At 47.1% G+C, this 17871-nt stretch overlaps 1 protein-coding gene across 2 annotated transcripts in view; it reads left to right on the top strand.

Annotated features, from left to right (window-relative positions):
- LOC135906573 (epoxide hydrolase 1-like) overlaps positions 1 to 17871 on the top strand; it is a 100303-nt gene that overhangs the window by 45794 nt on the left and 36638 nt on the right. For both annotated transcript variants that reach the window (XM_065438022.2, XM_065438021.2), the window contains exons 2-3: positions 1511 to 1652; positions 3597 to 3895. In XM_065438022.2, the coding sequence (XP_065294094.1) occupies positions 1511 to 1652; positions 3597 to 3895 (441 nt within the window). The remainder of the gene's footprint in view (positions 1 to 1510; positions 1653 to 3596; positions 3896 to 17871) is intronic.

Raw genomic sequence — 17871 nt, 5'->3', positions numbered from 1 at the left:
GCTCCCATAAAGTTCTGGAGCTACATTATTCAAAAGAATCGTAAGGACAACGAAGCCTCAAATGAAGGTAACAGGAACTCTGCTGACCTGCTTAACAACTAATTCTGCTCCGTTTTCACTGAGGACAATGGCACACTACCACAAGCAGGCTCCTCTAGAAATAAGCCACTAGAGCCACTCACACTAACCGAAACAGGCGTACTTAACCTACTGCTTAACTTAGACCGAAAGAAATCACCAGGACCTTATAATATTCCAAATGCATTCCTTCGCAGATACGCTGAGTGGATGGTCAAGTACTTATTAATAATTTTTAACAAATCAATCTCCTCAGGTACCCTCCCTAAGGATTAGAAAACAGCTAAAGTGAAATCAATTCATAAATCGGGAAGTAAAACAGAACCCGCTAACTACAGACCAATCTCACTAACATGCACTGTTTGTAAACTACTAGAACACATTATCTTAAAGCGCATAACCAAACACATTGAACAGGAAGAAATACTAACAGACTGTCAGCATGGTTTTCGCAAAGGAGTTTCCACAGTCACACAACTAATTGAGCTTGTCCACGATGTATCGTTAAGTATTGACAAACAGAAACAAATCGATCTAATCTTTCCAGATTTTTCAAAAGCTTTCGATCGTGTAACACATAAGAAATTAATTTGTGAACTCGAACTTACTTTGGGAAAGGGCCCTATTCTGAACTGGATCAAAGACTACCTTACTAACCGCACTCAGTTTGTAGAAGTTAACCAGCAATATTCCATGAAATCTAGCGTAAGATCCGGAGTTTCACAAGGAAGTGTTCTGGCTCCAGTTTTATTTCTCATATACATTAATGATCTGCCTTGTAATATTCCAGTCAATGTTAGACTTTTTGCTGACGACTGTGTTCTGCGTCAGGTCATCAATTCTTATAATCACCATGCCCATGCAGCGACAGCAAAACATTTCGCGAAAAACTAAGCGATTTTGATAATGCCAACGTTAGCACCTAAATACCACACTTGTCTTATTAATATTTATTTATCGCCTGTTGATACGTTCCGTTTTCTATCTTTGCACGCCCCCCCCCCCCCTTAGGGTTGAATAAACGAAACAAGAGAGACGGAAGGAGAAGGAAGCCGCGGCTGAGCTCGCGCACGCACGAGAAGGGCTTGAGCTAAGCCAAAGGCGTTCGCATAGGCTACCGCTAGAATTTGTAAATATGCCATACTGTAAATAACTAAAACTCAATTAGTGAATTATGGTTAATTAGTCGATCGTGCATTTCATTTTTTTTTCCGCAAGTAAGGCCCGCCTCTTTGAGTGGAGCAGCTCATGTTCTAGAATTGTGCTACCTGCCACAGACAATCGTTTCAAACTGGTCGCTGAACCATCCTGTTATGTCCGTGAGGCGCATGTGCCAATAATGCATTCCATTAGAAGCATTAAGAAGTCAATGGAAACACAGCGTTATCAGCATTCGCAGGGGAGCGTTTTGTGTTCCCTCTCCGTGTTGCAGATGTGCTCGTGCAGCCGGCTGTTCTGCTGCTCGCTGGTGTGCGGCGTGGTGGCTGCAGTGCTGGTGGGCTTCCTGAACCAGCCGCCCGACCCGTTTAAGGTCAACTCGACGGGCTACTGGGGACCTGCCAGCATCAAGAACGGTGAGGGCGACGCCGCTGACCGAGCATGCAGCAATCGGCTGCGTGCGCTTCCGCACCGCGCATATCGAACGCACACAAAGGGTAACACGCGCTTTCTACGCTAAAACAGTGATCGCAGGTACGGTGGATGCGTGAGTGAATTGTTTCACTATCTTCTATGCTATTATGTAGGCAGTCTTTGTTAGAAATATAATATGTTGTGAAATTTTGAGGGGCGTGAAAAAAAGCTAGTTTCCTTTAATGTTCCAGAAAAATACAAAAAATTTGAACGAGATGGTTGCGCACAGAGTTATGAAAAAACCGACACTTTATTTCTCCAACGCTGAAAAGAATGTAAGTTACATTATTGGGGCGTCACAAAAGTCCCAGCAGAGCTTCCGAGTCCAAATCTATAGGCACGATTTCACGTTAAGGCATCGATTTCACATCAAACCGTCACGACCAACATGTGCACCAATCTGTATTTCCGCTTGACGCGTAGATGCTTCGCTGTGGAGTGGACGAAGCCTTCCAGACATTGAAGTTTGAGTGCACGTACACAAGTTTTTGCACGCGATCCCGTGCGAGCCTGTTGCGTACCTTGCTTTGCACATTTCCAAACTCAGATCAGTTTCTTTCGCATGCCGCGGAAGAAGGGGGAATCTGCAGTACGCGACACACGGGGGGGCTCGAGCGTTGGTTGAAGCAAAGTCCTTGCTACCCTGTTGCCGGATTCAGGTGCTTTGCAGACTCCCAAACTCCTTCTTTTGACCAGGCATTTAGATACGTCGAAAGGAGTCGCATCATAAGAGAGAAACTCTGCGGGGAAGCTGCTTTTTTTTTTCAATTTCATCCTGAATGAAATAAACGAAACAGAAATTTTCAATGTTTTTTTTTCGACGGCTTACATCTCTAGTCGTTGTAATAGCGAGCCTGCCAAAGCCACTCAGAGTCGCGTGCAATGTGGCCAGGGGCGTCTAACAGAAGCGTCAGCTCGAGCGGCACTTGCTTGACACGTACACAGTACGACATGGTGCATGCCCTGCACAGTCATATAGAAGTATTCGTTCGGTGAATAAAATCAGCTCGCCGTCAGCGCTGGCCGTATTGTTTCTTGACTCAGTCTACATTTAGCCTCGCGCTGTAAGCATACTTAGTATAACCCACCAACAAGCCCGAACTTTTGTCTTGTGCGAGGTGTTTCGTCGCTCTCATTGCCCTGATGTGTCGTGTGTTGCACTCGAGAGGGCGTTACGTGTTCTAGTACAAATCGCGTTGTAAAGTTTCGCTTTTCAATCGTGTTGAATAATTCCTTCAGGGGGCGCCCAAGCGAGCCCTAACAGTGCAAGTACACTGACGTGTTAAAATATTTCATCACACACGTCGGGTGGCCGAGGTTTCGCATTGCCACAATGCGCGCTATGGGCATAATTTTGGAGCGAAAGTTATGTTTCGGTCATTGTTGACCGTGGCTACTGCCGTAACACCAGCACGCACGCCAATCTTTTACACGTACCGGTTACTGGCTCTGTTCTCTGCGCAATTACGCAACGAAACAACAAACGGTAGTTACATAACAAATCGACGACTTCAAGCGCGTAATTTCTTTAACAAAAGCTTTCTTCTGCGTTTCGCTCGTTTTCACGGTCGCTTTCTCTCAGAGTATAGTGGGTCCGCTGCGGAGATGGTGTAATGAAAGCTGGGCCGATTCCGCAAGCGGTTACACGGGTCGTTTAGAGGCGGGCCTTGCCGCGTTGCCAGGTGGGCACGTAACTCTACTCTGAAAAACGTGGTGCAGAAGACGAGCAAGTTAGTAAAGCGCTTCATTGAAGCTTCACATAGGATCCAGCATGTGCGCTAGATCAGCATTTCCTTTTGATCGAGTTATTGTGAGCCCACATGCTGCTTTGGCTCACCACATTTCCCAGCCTCATCGCGAGCACTGTAAATGTCGACCCGGTGCAGTGCGCGCTGCCCCGCAGGACGAGCCAGCCATTTCCAAGTTCTCGGTGCACGCTCCCGAAGAAGCGCTGGTGGACCTCAAGCGTCGGCTCGCGTCGACGAAGCTGGCGGAGCCCCTTCAAGACAGCCGCTTCGAGTACGGCTTCAACGCACACGAGCTTCGCCGAGTGGTGGACCACTGGAAGGACCGTTTCGACTGGCGCCTTCAGGAGCGCCTCCTCAACGCCTACGAGCACTACCACACAACTATCGAAGGCATCCGCGTGCATTTTATGTACGCTAGGGCCAAGGCTGAGCCAAGGGTACGTGCACGTATCTTACTCTCTAATTGGTCCACAGCCCGCGGCGGACAGTTAGCTCTGGCCGCCAACCTGACAGTGCTAATTTGCTTACATCTCTCGCGATATTCTCGACGGTTTGTTGTACACATTTGGGACAGAGAAGTACACGGTGGTCCTTTATGAGAGGGAACACGCGAGCGTGTGGTCTGTGCTTTCCGAAGGCTGCTTAGAGCGCCAGCAACTTGTTGCAAGGGGTAGCACGTCCGCTTGTGGCGTGCTACCTGAGATTAGCAGCGCCCAGCATCCCGTGGGAACTGTCCTCCGAGTATCTTTCCAGCGTAGCTCTCGCATTCTACTCTTGCGCGTGACAAACAATATGTTATCTGCTGCAGCCATAACAGCTCCCTCCCGCGCCAAAATAGCCATGGAAGGTACCAGTAACTGCTGCTGTATGGAGAGACGACTCAATTTTCTGCAGATGAATGACAAGAACTCGCCGTCAATTGCCACACTGTGCGCAAACAAGCGCTCAGCCCCCTAGAACAAACCCGGTCAAAACAGGGATGGTAATCAATCATTCTTTAGTAGCTGTTTGCGAAATGTACACGCTCAAAACTATCTGGACTAGCTTATGCTGATAAACCAGACGTGCTACGTTGCGCATCTACAGACACAATCGCACAACAAACAAACAAACAAACTCAAATAGCAGTTTAGAGTAATGACGAAGAGGAACCCTGGATCGCTTAGGAAGAACAACTAATTACATCCGCGTTTCCATTCAATTTGGCCTTTTTGTACTTTATGGCAAAATGACATTGCTGTAGAATGAAGCTCCGCCTCAGGAGGTGACTGTTCTTTGACGTCGCGATTTGCAGCCAGGCCAGAGGACAATGGTTCGTCTACGGTCGCTTTGGCGCCCCAGAGTTAGCATTGAAATTTCTGAATGGCCCACACAATACATGTACATTCTTCTTCCGGTGTGCAGTATGTCATCTCATGAGAGCTCAATTTTTGGCTCAGACAGAGCGCGCAATGTTCATTACTGTCGTCATCCTTCTGGCAGTGAACGGCACCTATCTCTTGATCAGTCGCATCACACCAGGTCGTGAATTCTCAGTCAAAATCGGGAGCTCGCAATACCGGCTAATCAATGCCTCATTCCTTACTTTCATCCTAGACTACGTTTGTCGGTTTTGTCCCGCAGAGAGCATCAGTCAGTTGAATAATCCGGGATGTAATGATCATAATACGGAGAGAGCCCCGAAAATGTTTGAATGTCCGCCTTAGTTCTCGGCTGAGGATAGCCTGCCACCGCCGATATTTTAACCTCACTAGGCTTCCTAAAACCTTGACCTATGTGGTGACCTACGTAGTCCATGGTCGCCCTTGCAAGACAACATTTCTCTGCCTTTACGGTGAGCCCAGCCGGACGCAAACGGCTGAGCACCGCTCCAAGATGCACCGAAAGGTTTGCCCTTTAATCAGAAAAGGCTGCAATGTCAATTAAGTAGGGCACGGCAAGCGCTTTACAATCCTTTCGAACCCTATCCCTGAGGCGTGAAACAAAAAAAGGGAGCATTTGAGTCCGGTTCTCATCATTGTCGGTTGATAGTTGCCTGTCGGCGTGACGAATGACGCGTATCTGCTGGCTCGCTCAGTTAGCGGTACCTGCCAGCACCCTCGAGTAAGGTGCAGCTTGAAGTAGGTAAAGGCAAGGCGCAGAAGACCAGGACTTAGGAAGAACACAAACGAGAAGACGGGCGCCACTGGCAAGCTGAGACGGCGATCAAGTTGACGCACAAAATGGCAGGATCGGTGCGAAAGCTTTGATGAAAGAAAGGGCCCAATGTAGAAGAAATATGTTCAAGTAAAACTCTTGCTTGGGCTAGTTGGTTCATGCTTGAAGTAGGTAAAGGCAAGGCGCAGAAGACCAGGACTTAGGAAGAACACAAACGACAAGACGGGCGCCACTGGCAAGCTGAGACGGCGATCAAGTTGACGCACAAAATGGCAGGATCGGTGCGAAAGCATCAAAGCTTTCGCGCCGATCCTGCCATTTTGTGCGCCAACTTGATCGCCGTCTCAGCTTGCCAGTGGCGCCCGTCTTGTCGTTTGTGTTCTTCCTAAGTCCTGGTCTTCTGCGCCTTGCCTTTACCTACTTCAAGCATGAACCAACTAGCCCAAGCAACAGTTTTACTTAAGGTGCAGCGTAGTCACGCAGGCTGCTCGATTCACCTGTTTCACCCTCTCCTCAATATTGGTAATTGGATACACTTGATCCTTTGCGAGAACATTTAATTTCCGATAGTCTACCAGAGGCCTTGCGTCTTTACCGGGTGTTCCACTAAGATCATAGGTGAAGCGTATTCGCTCGCGGAGGGCTTGATTACTCCTAATTCGATCATGCGCTTCAGTTCCCTGTCAAGGGTTTCTCGCTGCCTAGGACAGAATTGATAACACTTTGATTGCACCGACTCCTCGGACGTCAGCTCAATATCGCGCTCAGTCAGATCAGCTCTACCTTGCCTGTCGACGAAGCATTCATCAAACAATTAAATAATTTCGCCGAGATCAGACAACTTGGATTTTTGTAGTTCCTGTCTTTGCTCAGTCCTTTTCAAGAGTTGCTCAGTGCTACTTCCCCCTCCACTTAGACAAACCAGGTTGTCCTCCATCTCTTCAAGAAGGTTTAGGGTCATATTCACCACTGCCTTTCTTTGCACGTTATGTTTAATTACGTTACAATGACAAATGCGCACCTTTTTACGTTTTCCTGGGGTTTTCACCACGTAGTCAGCGTCAGAGAGTTTTGCAACCATTTCTTCGGGCCCTTCCTACTGCACTTCGAGCCTGTTTTGCCTTGAGGCGCTATGTAAACTTGCCTTGTTACCAATACGGAACGTCCTCAGACGGGTGGTCCTATCATAGTTAAGAGTTTGGATCGAGCCTGAGCTGACTTCATGCTGGCCTGCACAAATTCTTTAGCATTATGCAGATGCTCCAGCAGATTCAAAACAAACTCCACCACGATAGGGTCGTCTGTGTGCCCTTCCCACGTTTTCAGCATTATTCGTAAAGGTGAATCCAGTGACCTACCGTAAACCAAGTCGGCGGGGCTGAAAGCAGTGGCTTCATGTGGCACCAACCGCAAAGCGAAAATTGCTGCTGGTAGGCATGCGTCACAGTGAAGCTTTGTTTCATAACACAGTCTTCTAAGAGCGCGCTTGAGAAGTGAATACCACCTTCCTACAATGTTGCTCTGTGGATGATCAGTTGAACTGTGCACTATTTTTGAAGTGACGTGGTGAGGACACTTGTCAACACGCTGTTTTGCTCAATTTGGATCTCGGAAGGGAATCCAATTCGAGAAAAGATCAACAACAGCGAATCTACATCACTCGCCGATGTCGCCCTACACAGCGCAAGCACCTCTGGAAACTTCGTGGCTGGGCATAACATAATTTGAACGTATCGGTACCCTGTCTCCGTCACAGCAAGTGGCCCAACTGCATCACTAACCGCTGAAACGGCTCGGTAATAATCGGTACTAACACCATCGATGAAGAATGGGCGAATTGGTATGGAAGCATGGCTGAATTCAGAGTGCAAACTACTTGTGGCCCTATAACGTAAAACTATTCCAATATGCTTTTATTCCAATCTCCTGACGTCAAATTTGCGTAACCGCACACGCAAGCATCGGGCAGTGACCCGCAGGGTTGTCTGAGTAGTCCAAGAAAACGCTTTCCTCGTTTGTAGGAGGTCGCTTTTGTTTGCTTTAAAAACAAATAACATTGCCTACACTGAGCGGCTTGTCTTATATAATTGGCTGACAATAGGCGGGGAGCACGCTCAAGTGGAGATGGATTCGATGGGGCCGAGCCAGTACACTGAAAATCGATAACCTGATGAAGAGGCTGGTGCCGGTGTCTGTGATTAGTTCGCTTTCCCTTACTTATCTTGCGATGGCAGGTCGAAAATCGCGACGGCATGCAGCGGAAGGTTAGGAATGTCGCTAATATGGATCATCACCAAAGAAGAGTTGGCAGAACGAGGTTGTAAACATGCCGAAAGTGCTCGAAAACGTTACACGACCACGTAAAAAGCTTTATTGTATGCAAAAGAACCCATCCTCTCCAGCTGGTGCGAGTAGACAGTGTCTGAGCCATCGGCGGCAGCCATCTTTTATTCCTTTAGGAATGGGGCAGCCTGTGCCTATTCAGAAGAAGATTCAGTTTTGTTCGGTGTAATAATGCATCTTTAACGCGTACACGTCACTTTGATGTGCCGAGTTCTCGCGGTTTTGTGACGTCGCGTGACAGGCAGGTGAAGTGGGTATCGCCCGAAAACTTTTGACCAATAGCCGAGTGCTAATGGCTAAAAGGCGTCGAATCATAAACAGCCATATTTCTTTTGTTCTTTCCAGTCATGCATAATCAGTGTGTTCACGTCATATCAAGTGGGGAGCTATCGCGGTTTTCGTGACGTCGCGTGACCGACAAGCAAACAAGGGTTGTTCAAAAAAGTTTTTGACCAAAGACGGAGGGCTGGTTACGGAATTGGAATAGAAAAGTTTGGAATAGCTTTACGTTATAGCGCCCTTGGACAGAAGCTAAAGCACAAGACGGAACACGGCGCTACTTGCAACATAAACTTTCATTTGCAAGTAGTGCAGTGTCCTGTCTTTTCTTGTGTCCCAGTAGTTCGCGCTCTGAATTTAGCCATTGGTGCTTTCCACTTATCCTGCGCCTTTGCGACCCGCTTGCATGTGTCACATGACCGCACAAATTTATGCACGTCTTTAAAACACCAAGGCAGAAAATTCGGCACACACTTAAGACTGCTTACGTGTGGGAATGCGAAATCATTTTTTTCAACAGCTTTTTTCTTTTATGCTCGTTCCTCGCCTGTGTTTTGACTGCGCTTCGGTAAGGCCAAATGAAAAATGCGCCAAGCGTCCCAACGCGCTCGCTTGCCCGCGAGGAGTTGATAACTCGAAGGACCGCTCAGAGGCATGGGAGAGTATGGCTTTTGACTCCACCCGCTCGCTTGGTACACTCATAGCGTGGCGCCGTCGTGTGGCCAACGATGTCACACGTTCAGTCAGTGACGTGTGCAGTGACGCACCTCGAACCGTGGAAGCCGCCGTGGCGTCGGCCAAGCGTGCTCGTCCAGCATGGCCCGGGCTCGATTTCCACCCGAAATTTATTTAATAATATTTTCAAAGGCATTAATTTACTTGGTTTACAGCAACCTCCCTGAGAAATTTGACGTCGAGTATTATTTTATGTGTTCTTACTTCTCGCCGTTCGCCATTTTTGGTACCATCATTCGGTCATGCCGCCGACTACAGCGCCCAATTTTCACGTGACGGGGCATTTATTGCTTTCGCATTCTTAATACTCTTGTAACAACCTCTACTTTGTTTTCGTGGTTCCAAGGTGACACGACCGCGAACTGCCACATGAAAGTCGCAACAAGTCTGCGCGATACTTCTGGGGAACGACGGGTTGATGTCGCTCCTCGCTAATCCGTACACGGCTTCTCAGCTGGAAAGAAATATTCTTCTTTGCTGGAGTACTCATTATCTGGCGTTCTCTGATCTCCGAAATGGTGGGGTCCTCCGCCTGCTCAGTAGGCAACTCTTCTCTATTCCCACTTACGAGTGTAGTGAAACTATAGTTGACACTGGTGGCAATAACGCATTCTCAAGGACATCGTCGTTCTGTGGTTCGCGAGGCTGATTCTCCGGCTCACAGGTCCCGGGTGTCGCGCTGGTCTGCACTGCGTACGTTCGTTTCCGCCACAGTCTTATCTGGCGTTCCCTCCATGGGCAGGTTGCAAGTGCTAGGCGGCGCCCCGTCTTTCCGACCCCTAGCGCCATCTGACGATCAGTTGCGCGAATGTGGTAGGATTACTCACGGCGTCAGCAGCCCGCACTGCGTGTTTGGCGTCCTGTCAAACGATAGCGATGGCGCGAAACAGCGTGCCGATATTAATTTTAACCGGGTTTCTGCGAATTACAAGATCTTCATAGCTTTTTTCGTGAAAAGAATTTAGGGAAAGGAAGTCGTCTATTTGAAGTGGGGCACGTCTACGACGTGAGGGAAGTGTTGAACTCGCACTGATCGGAAGTGACTGCCAGGTTTATTCCGCAAACGAAAAATAATGCACCAGCGATATGCGTGAAGCTCAGCGTAATTTACTTCGTTATCTACGGTGTGGACGCATGAAATTGTAGGCGAAATTGATTCTTGAAGATCGGTGACAGCAGACAAATCCTAGCGGGGAGCTGCGATTGCCGTGCTGGCATCGCAGGGAAGTGCAAGGACGCCGCGGTAGTTTCCCTGTACAACTTACCAGTTGCTGCCATCGTTGCTGTAAAAGCAAAGAATTCAGAGTTATAACGCACTTGGCATACCGCCGGAACATAAAACAGCTTATGCCGTCGGACGAGCGCTATCCAGTGTTGACGCCGTTCTGCTTCATACGGTCGGCTTGGAAACCTGTAAAACTTCGTTCCTCGTGAGCACGGCAAATACGAATCCAAAACATCTCATCCAAGAACGTGGGGCGTATGAACGACTCGTAAGACCTACCAGAGGTATTCTAACGTTGTTCTCTCCAAACACAATAAAAGGGGATGAACTTACCAGTTGTGTTAGACTACGCTGGGAAAATATTTTCGCCCAAGTTACTGGAAGTGCGATACTTTTATGTTGCGATTTTTCAGTGCGTGCAAAGGAGGTTCCAATAAACCACGTTGTCAAAAATTTTGGTGATCTCATCTGCACCTTCGTTGATATGCTGCCATGGGCGCAGAAGAGTGTATGCCAGCTCAGCCGGCTGCAACCCCTCCTCAAATCTCTCAGCAAGCCCTAGCGCTGTTCGAATGGGTAGGGATTGGGAAAGAGTTCCACGGCTTTACTGCGGTACAGTGTAGGAATAAACTACTTTGTTTGATGCATATCCTGGTACGCACTGCAGGCAGTGGCGTAGCAAGGGGGAGGGGGGGGGCGTGGGCTCCATGTGCAAGGGGCCAGTGGGGGGGGGGGGGTCATATACGTCTGGAGACACACAGAAATTGTTGATATCCTCGCCTTCCTCCAATAAACCCGGTGGAGGGGGAGGGGGACAGCTAGAAGACCTATGGGCCCCGGGTGCCAGACGACCTAGCTACGCTACTGACTGTAGGTGTCCCGTTGCTGCCATCATTGCTGTAAAAGCAAAGAATTCAGCGTTATAACGCACTTGACATAACGCCGGAACATAAAACAGCTTATGCCGTCGGACGAGTGCCATCCAGTGTTGACGCCGTTCTGCTTCATACGGTCGGCTTGGAAACCTGTAAAACTTCGTTCCTCGTGAGTTGGTGTACGTGCTGTTGCAGCCCACTACTCAACAGCTCGGGTTGCACTTCGGCATTGCTCAGAAAAGGCAACAGCTACGCGCGAAACAGTGCACATACAGGCTTTCCGAACGCAAACGGGCCGGTCGTATCCTGCCGGTTCTGCGCTCGCCGCCGCGAGGGGCGCCCTAGTAGGCTCGGGAACTACGTTCGCAACCTGCCTATAGTGTGACTCTCGGGAGTGAGTTTCTAATTCTCGCGCCTTTCTGCGGGTTAATGCTTGTGCGAACCGGCCACGGAAAATAAAGCCCTTCTCTTGCAACAACATACGTGATCTGTCTGAGAACAAGTACGGACAGCATTTAGATATTCGTCCTGAAACTGCAGCTTTGGTTGTTAGCTCACCGAAAGGACCCTCGATGACCACTGTCGCGATTGGAAAGCACACGCTCTGTTATAGTGTGTTTCCACCACATGACGATTTTTTTTTTGCATAGACATTCCACTTATGTGCACTCACTTGAATATGGGGAGTGTCTGCAGAAAAAAATTAAACGCATTTGAGAAATATGCTCCACCACGCACTTTAGCCCTCGTGAACCTTGAGTCGTGATTTAAATCAGTAAAATATCATAAAGAAGCGCAAAAACATTCCTTTTCTCGCCTCATTCATGTCATGGCAACAGTATCAGAGCACCTTAAGGTTCCTGAATAAAACTAAACGGTAGCGACATTCCTCCTCGCGCGGTCGTTCGCCCGGAAGCCACCCATAGAGTTACACGAGGTGAGACATTAACAATTGTTGCTGGGTGTATGCGCATGAATATTCACAGTATTTAAAGCTTGATTATTGTGTGCTGTGCTAGGAGCGATGATGGAACGCTATGAAATTGGCAGAAGCAGATGCTTTTTGTGCTTTTTCGGCGCGTAACTGCGTACTTGTTTTGTGGCTTCAGGTTGGCTGCCTGCTTCCAGTTAGAAGAAGGCTTGTGAGGCTAGTTTAGTGGACGAATTCTTTTTAGTGTCGAGTACTAGCACAAAAATAAGAATTCTCGGGCCGTATAACGTAAAACTATTCCAGTTTGTTTTTATTCCAATCTCCTGACGCCAAATTTGCGTAAGCGCCGGCGCAAGCATCGGCGGTCCCCCGCAGGTTTTCCGAACAAACCAATCAAATGCTCCCCTCGTTCATAGGAGGTCACTTCTGTTTCCTTGAAAAACGAGTAACATTGCCTACACTGAGCGGCTTGTCTTATCTAATTGGCTCACAAGAGGCGAGGGGCATGCTCAAGTGGAGAGGTATTCGATGGGGCCGAGCCACTGCAGTGAATATCGATAACCAGATGAAGAGGGTGGTGCGGGCGTGTGCAATTGGTCCGCTTTCTCTTACTTAGTTGCGGTGGCTCGTCGACAATCGCGGTGGCATGCAGCGGAAGCTTAGCAGTGACGCTAAAATGGATCCTCAGAAAAGAAGAGTTTGCAGAACTAGGTGGTAAACGTGCCGAAGATTCTGGAAAATTCTATACGGCCACGCAAAAATGTTTATTACACGCAAATAAACCCATCCTCTCCGGCAGGGGTGATTAGCCAGTGCTGGAAGCGATCGGCAGTAGCCATCTTTTATTCCTTTCGGAACGAGCCAGCCTGCGGCTATTCAGAAGAAAATTCAGTTTTGTTCGGCATAATAATGCATCTTTAACGCGTACGCGTCACCATGACGCGGTAAGTTTTTGCGGTTTTGTGACGTCGCGTGAGAGGCAGGTGAAGTGGGTGCAGCCCGAAAACTTTTCACCAATAGCCGAGGGCTAATGGCAAAAAGGCGTTGAATCAGAAATAACTATTTTTGTTTTGTTCGGTCAAATCATGCATAATCCGTGTGTACACGTGGTATCAGATGGGGAGCTTTCGCGGTTTTCGTGACGTCGCATTACAGACAGGTTAAGTGGCGGGGGGTCCAAAAAAGTTTTTGACGAATTGCGGTGGGCTGATTGCAGAATTGGACTAGAAAAGTTTGGAATAGTTTTACGTTATAGTGCCCCTCGTCTCGACAATAATGTATACGTAATGTACGCGATGTTTACATATATGCGAGAGCTTTGTTTGAGTGTTATGTCGTCCACGGCCATGAATGTTGCTCGTAGGCAAGAACACTGTGGCGGCTGGCACAGATCGACTCGCTTCGCGAGGTATTTCGATTGCATTGACCAGATTCTTTGTTTGACTTTCTCAAGACACTTGCCTGACTTGAAAGCGCTGCGATGAACGTTTCGCCGGTAGACGCCAAAGGCTCGCGTGTGTGCAGCACTATGTAGCTGCCGATTCAACAACTCGGATGTGTTTGCGCTGCTCAAAGTGCGTACGTGTGTACTTGCGTGTACCCAATCCACTGCCGTGTGTCCAGCCTGTGCATCTCCATAATTTAATCATCTTATGACGATGATGACCGAACGCAAGGCGCCTGACATATTCGCCTGAATAACGCGAGCTCGCCTATCGGCCATGGACGAGCGCCTGCGGGAATCAGCTGGACTCCGCATCGCTGTTGCAGCGAGGCCTGCAGCGCAGCGTCTGCTGTTAGCGAACCCCGCTGGCTACGCAGGCGCACTGGAAACGTGCCAACATGCGCCCAGTGGTTATTAGGCTCTCCTAGCGTATATGAGAGCTTTAGCTTGTCCGGTATTCGGGTAAACGCAGGCGGATTCGATGTTGGAGCGCAGGTGCCGAGGCGTAAACGTGAGTGGCCTGAAGGGTGCAGCCACCTGGTGGCGCAGATCTCCACTAGACAAACACAGCTAATATTTCTGTAACCAAAACCAAGGGCATTTTGCATTGCTGCGGGTACAAATGTTCGGCAGCAACACGATTACGCCGCTGCCGAAAATTTACACCAGCAGCGGCACCAATCTCGAGATATTTCCCCAAGTGTGGTAGGAAATACATGGACGTCCTAGTTGCTTTTATGCTTCAATGCATAAAGGAGCATTTTGTTAAAAAAGTCAATTGAACAAAAGGGCATCCTTACGGCGAGTTTGATGGCGCACATCTCCAATCTGGTGTCATTCTGGAAACTCTTTCTAAGTGGATATATGCCTTGCGATCTCACCAGGTACAATTCGTAAATTACAATATGTGGTGGGAAATAATTAATTAGGGAGTTAACTAATGACTTTGATTAATTAGTTGAATATGTGTTTTGATTTCTCCTGCAAGTAATATCCGCCTATCTGAGTTAACCATATCGATGACCAGTGTTATGTATGCTATCTGCAACAGGCGATTTTTGAAGATTGCAGAAAACGTAAAAACGATCACCCCCTATTTTATGGCGATAAATATTCCCTCTCTTTTAGCGAGATGCGTCACTATGTTTCTCTTTTTTTCAAATTCCTGTGCTCATCACGGGTCGTTGTATAACAGAACTAAGGCAAATGTGTTTTTCAGCAAGATATTTAGACACTATATTTATAGTGCTTCTGTTTTCACTTGTTAAACAGAATAATGTCTTTGGTTTTACGCGCCAAAACCCCGATCTGAATATTATGCGATGTGAGGAACATGCAAATAATTTTGACCACCTGAGGTTCCATAGCGTATACCTAAGTACACAAGCGTCTCTGCATTTTGCCCCGTTTGAAATTCGGCAAGCACGACCGCGATCGCAACCGCGATCTCGAGCTTGCTTTTCGACACCCAGATAGTGTGTCTGTGCTAATGCAAGAGAGTTTCCGACCACGTGCTCTCCGTCACTCTTACCTTTCACGTGCGCGATTTATGTCTTGAAGAACGCATTACATTCAGCTATAGGTAACACTACCGTATCTATTGTTAGCTTGTTATTGCTACCTCGTTTTCTCCTAAATCTTTTCACGGCACGACGCAGCTAAACTTCAAGGGTGAAAAGCTGCGTCAGTCTTTATGAAGGACAACTTCTAAAACATCTAGGGCACACCATATACGTGAACTTTGTGCTTGACAAAAATTTGTTAGCGTAAGAAAAAGCGCGAAAAAAACGATTATATAGTTATGGACTGGGCTCGAAACTCATTGTAGCATTCCTTTACTGAAAGCGTTCAACCTCCGTTTATAGGGTGAGATGTAAATATTGCGATGCACGTAATTGTACAAGCTGCGAAAATTAGAATTACTCTCAGCGAAACCTAAATTCCCGCTGTCCGTCACAGCGCGCCTTTACGTGTTCCGACATACTGTGGCGACGCAACCAGACATGTGACCAACCTCTGTGTAGAAACGTGGCATCGAGGCACCCTGTGATGATGATTTAACGACACCCGCCTTGAGATGGGGCGGTGACAAATGGTCACCTAGCCTGCTTGGTTTTATCAGGTATGCATACATGTTCTTTATCTAGCCTGTTTATGCACATCACCACAATATTTGGCCCCGGCAGAACCTACCTTAATTCTATCGCTGCCTATGACTGTAACAGAGATCCGGTTGTATCAATCTCTTCTGTGCTTTTTTCCATCTATAGTCTAAACGTCGCTTGCTTATCTCGGCGGCTGACCTCTTGTTTGTTCTGTCCGTATCAGAAATAATATGCAAGTTCAGTGAACTGAATAACAGCAGCGTTTGTGATGTCAATGATATTCAGATTAAGCCTGTGAAATACGTCTTAGATTTTATTGCGCCTGTATTAAGGCACGTCTACAATGTCTGCCTTTCTTGCGGTGTATTTCCACGTCAGATGCAAACTGCAAAAGTTTTCGCTTTGTTCAAGAAAGGAGATAAGAAATTGTTGACAAATTAGACCAATTTCTATTCTCCCCGTATTTTCAAAAGGTTTAGAAAAAATTATTTTTCAACGCATTTCTGATTTCCTCGAAAGCAAAAAGTTTTAACCGATTGTCAGTTTGCCTTTCGTAAAAATAGGTCTACTCAACTTGCCCTACTTCAGCAAAAAGAATTCATTTTGGATAATTTTGATAAAGGCCTTCTTACTCTAGGCATTTTTATAGACTTTAGCAAGGCCTTTGACAGTATTAGCCACAAGCTTCTGTTACATAAAACGAATCGCTATGGTATTCGTGGCATCGCTTTAGACCTGATTAGATCATATCTGTGTCATAGATGCCAATTTGTGCAAATTAATAACATTTTATATTGGCGATCCGCAGGGTAGCATTTTAGGCCCTCTTCTCTTTAATACCTTTATTAATGATATTGTTAATCTAGATTTCCCCACCAAGTTTATTTTATATGCTGATGATGCAACCGCGTTGTTTTCCTCAAGTACTGCTATAACACTGCTCACAGTTGCGAATTGTGTGCTTAAGAAATTATATACTTGGTCGGTCGAAAGTGGGTTCAAAATGAACACAGAAAAAACTAAAGCAATTTTGTTTCAAGCCAAGAATAAGAATGCTCTCCTGAAGGATGACAATCAACTTTTCTCTTCAAAAATCATGCTCGTGAATTCCATTAAAGCCTCAGGTGTTTTCTTGGATCATGACATGTCTTGGAACTGTCACACTATTTTTTTATCGAACAAGCTTTCTCAAGTTTCAGGTCTTCTCATCATCGTCATCAGCCTGGTTACGCCCACTGCAGAGCAAAGGCCTCTCCCATACTTCTCCAACAACCCCGGTCATGTACTTATTGTAGCCATGCCGTCCCTGCAAACTTCTTAATCTCATCCGCCCACCTAACTTTCTGTCGCCCCCTGCTACGCTTCCCTTCCCTTGGGATCCAGTCCGTAACCCTTAATGACCATCGGTTATCCTCCCTCCTCATTACATGTCCTGCCCATGCTCATTTCTTTTTCTTGTTTTCAACTAAGATGTCATTAACTCGCGTTTGTTTCCTCACCCAATCTGCTCTTTTCTAATCCCTTAACGTTACACCTATCATTCTTCTTTCCATAGCTCGTTGCGTCGTCCTCAATTTGAGTGGAACCCTTTTCGTAAGCCTCCAGGTTTCTGCCCCGTAGGTGATTACTGGTAAGACACAGCTATTATACACTTTCCTCTTGAGGGATAATGGCAACCTGCTGTTCATAATCTGAGAATGCCTGCTAAACGCACCCCAGCCCGTTCTTATTCTTCTGATTATTTCCGTCTCATGATCGGGATCTGCCATCACTACCTGCCCTAAGTAGATGTATTCCCTTACTACTTCCAGTGGCTCGCTGCCTATTGTAAATTGCTGTTCTCTTCCGAGACTGTTAAACATTATTTTGGTTTTCTGCAGATTAATCTTTAGACCCACTCTTCTGCTTTGCCTCTCCAGGTCAGTGAGCATGCATTGCAATTGGTCCCCTGTGTTACTAAGCAAGGCAATATCATCAGCGAATCGCAAGTTACTAAGGTATTCTCCATTAACATTTATCCCCAATTCTTCCCAATCCAGGTCTCTGAATACCTCCTGTACACACGCTGTGAGTAGCATTGGAGAGATCGTATCTCCCTGTCTGACGCCTTTCTTTATTGGGATTTTGTTGCTTTCTTTATGGAGGACTACGGTGGCTGTGGAGCCGCTATAGATATCTTTCAGTATTTTTACATACGGCTCGTCTACACCCTGATTCCGTAATGCCTGCATGACTGCTGAGGTTCTGAGAGAATCAAACGCTTTCACGTAATCAATGAAAGCTATATATAAGGGTTCGTTATATTCCGCACATTTCTCT

Source organism: Dermacentor albipictus, chromosome 5 (genome assembly GCF_038994185.2).
Source record: "Dermacentor albipictus isolate Rhodes 1998 colony chromosome 5, USDA_Dalb.pri_finalv2, whole genome shotgun sequence".
NCBI lineage: Eukaryota > Metazoa > Arthropoda > Arachnida > Ixodida > Ixodidae > Dermacentor > Dermacentor albipictus.
The sequence above is the reverse complement of the archived record's forward strand: the minus strand, read 5'-3'. Positions and strand labels throughout refer to the sequence as shown.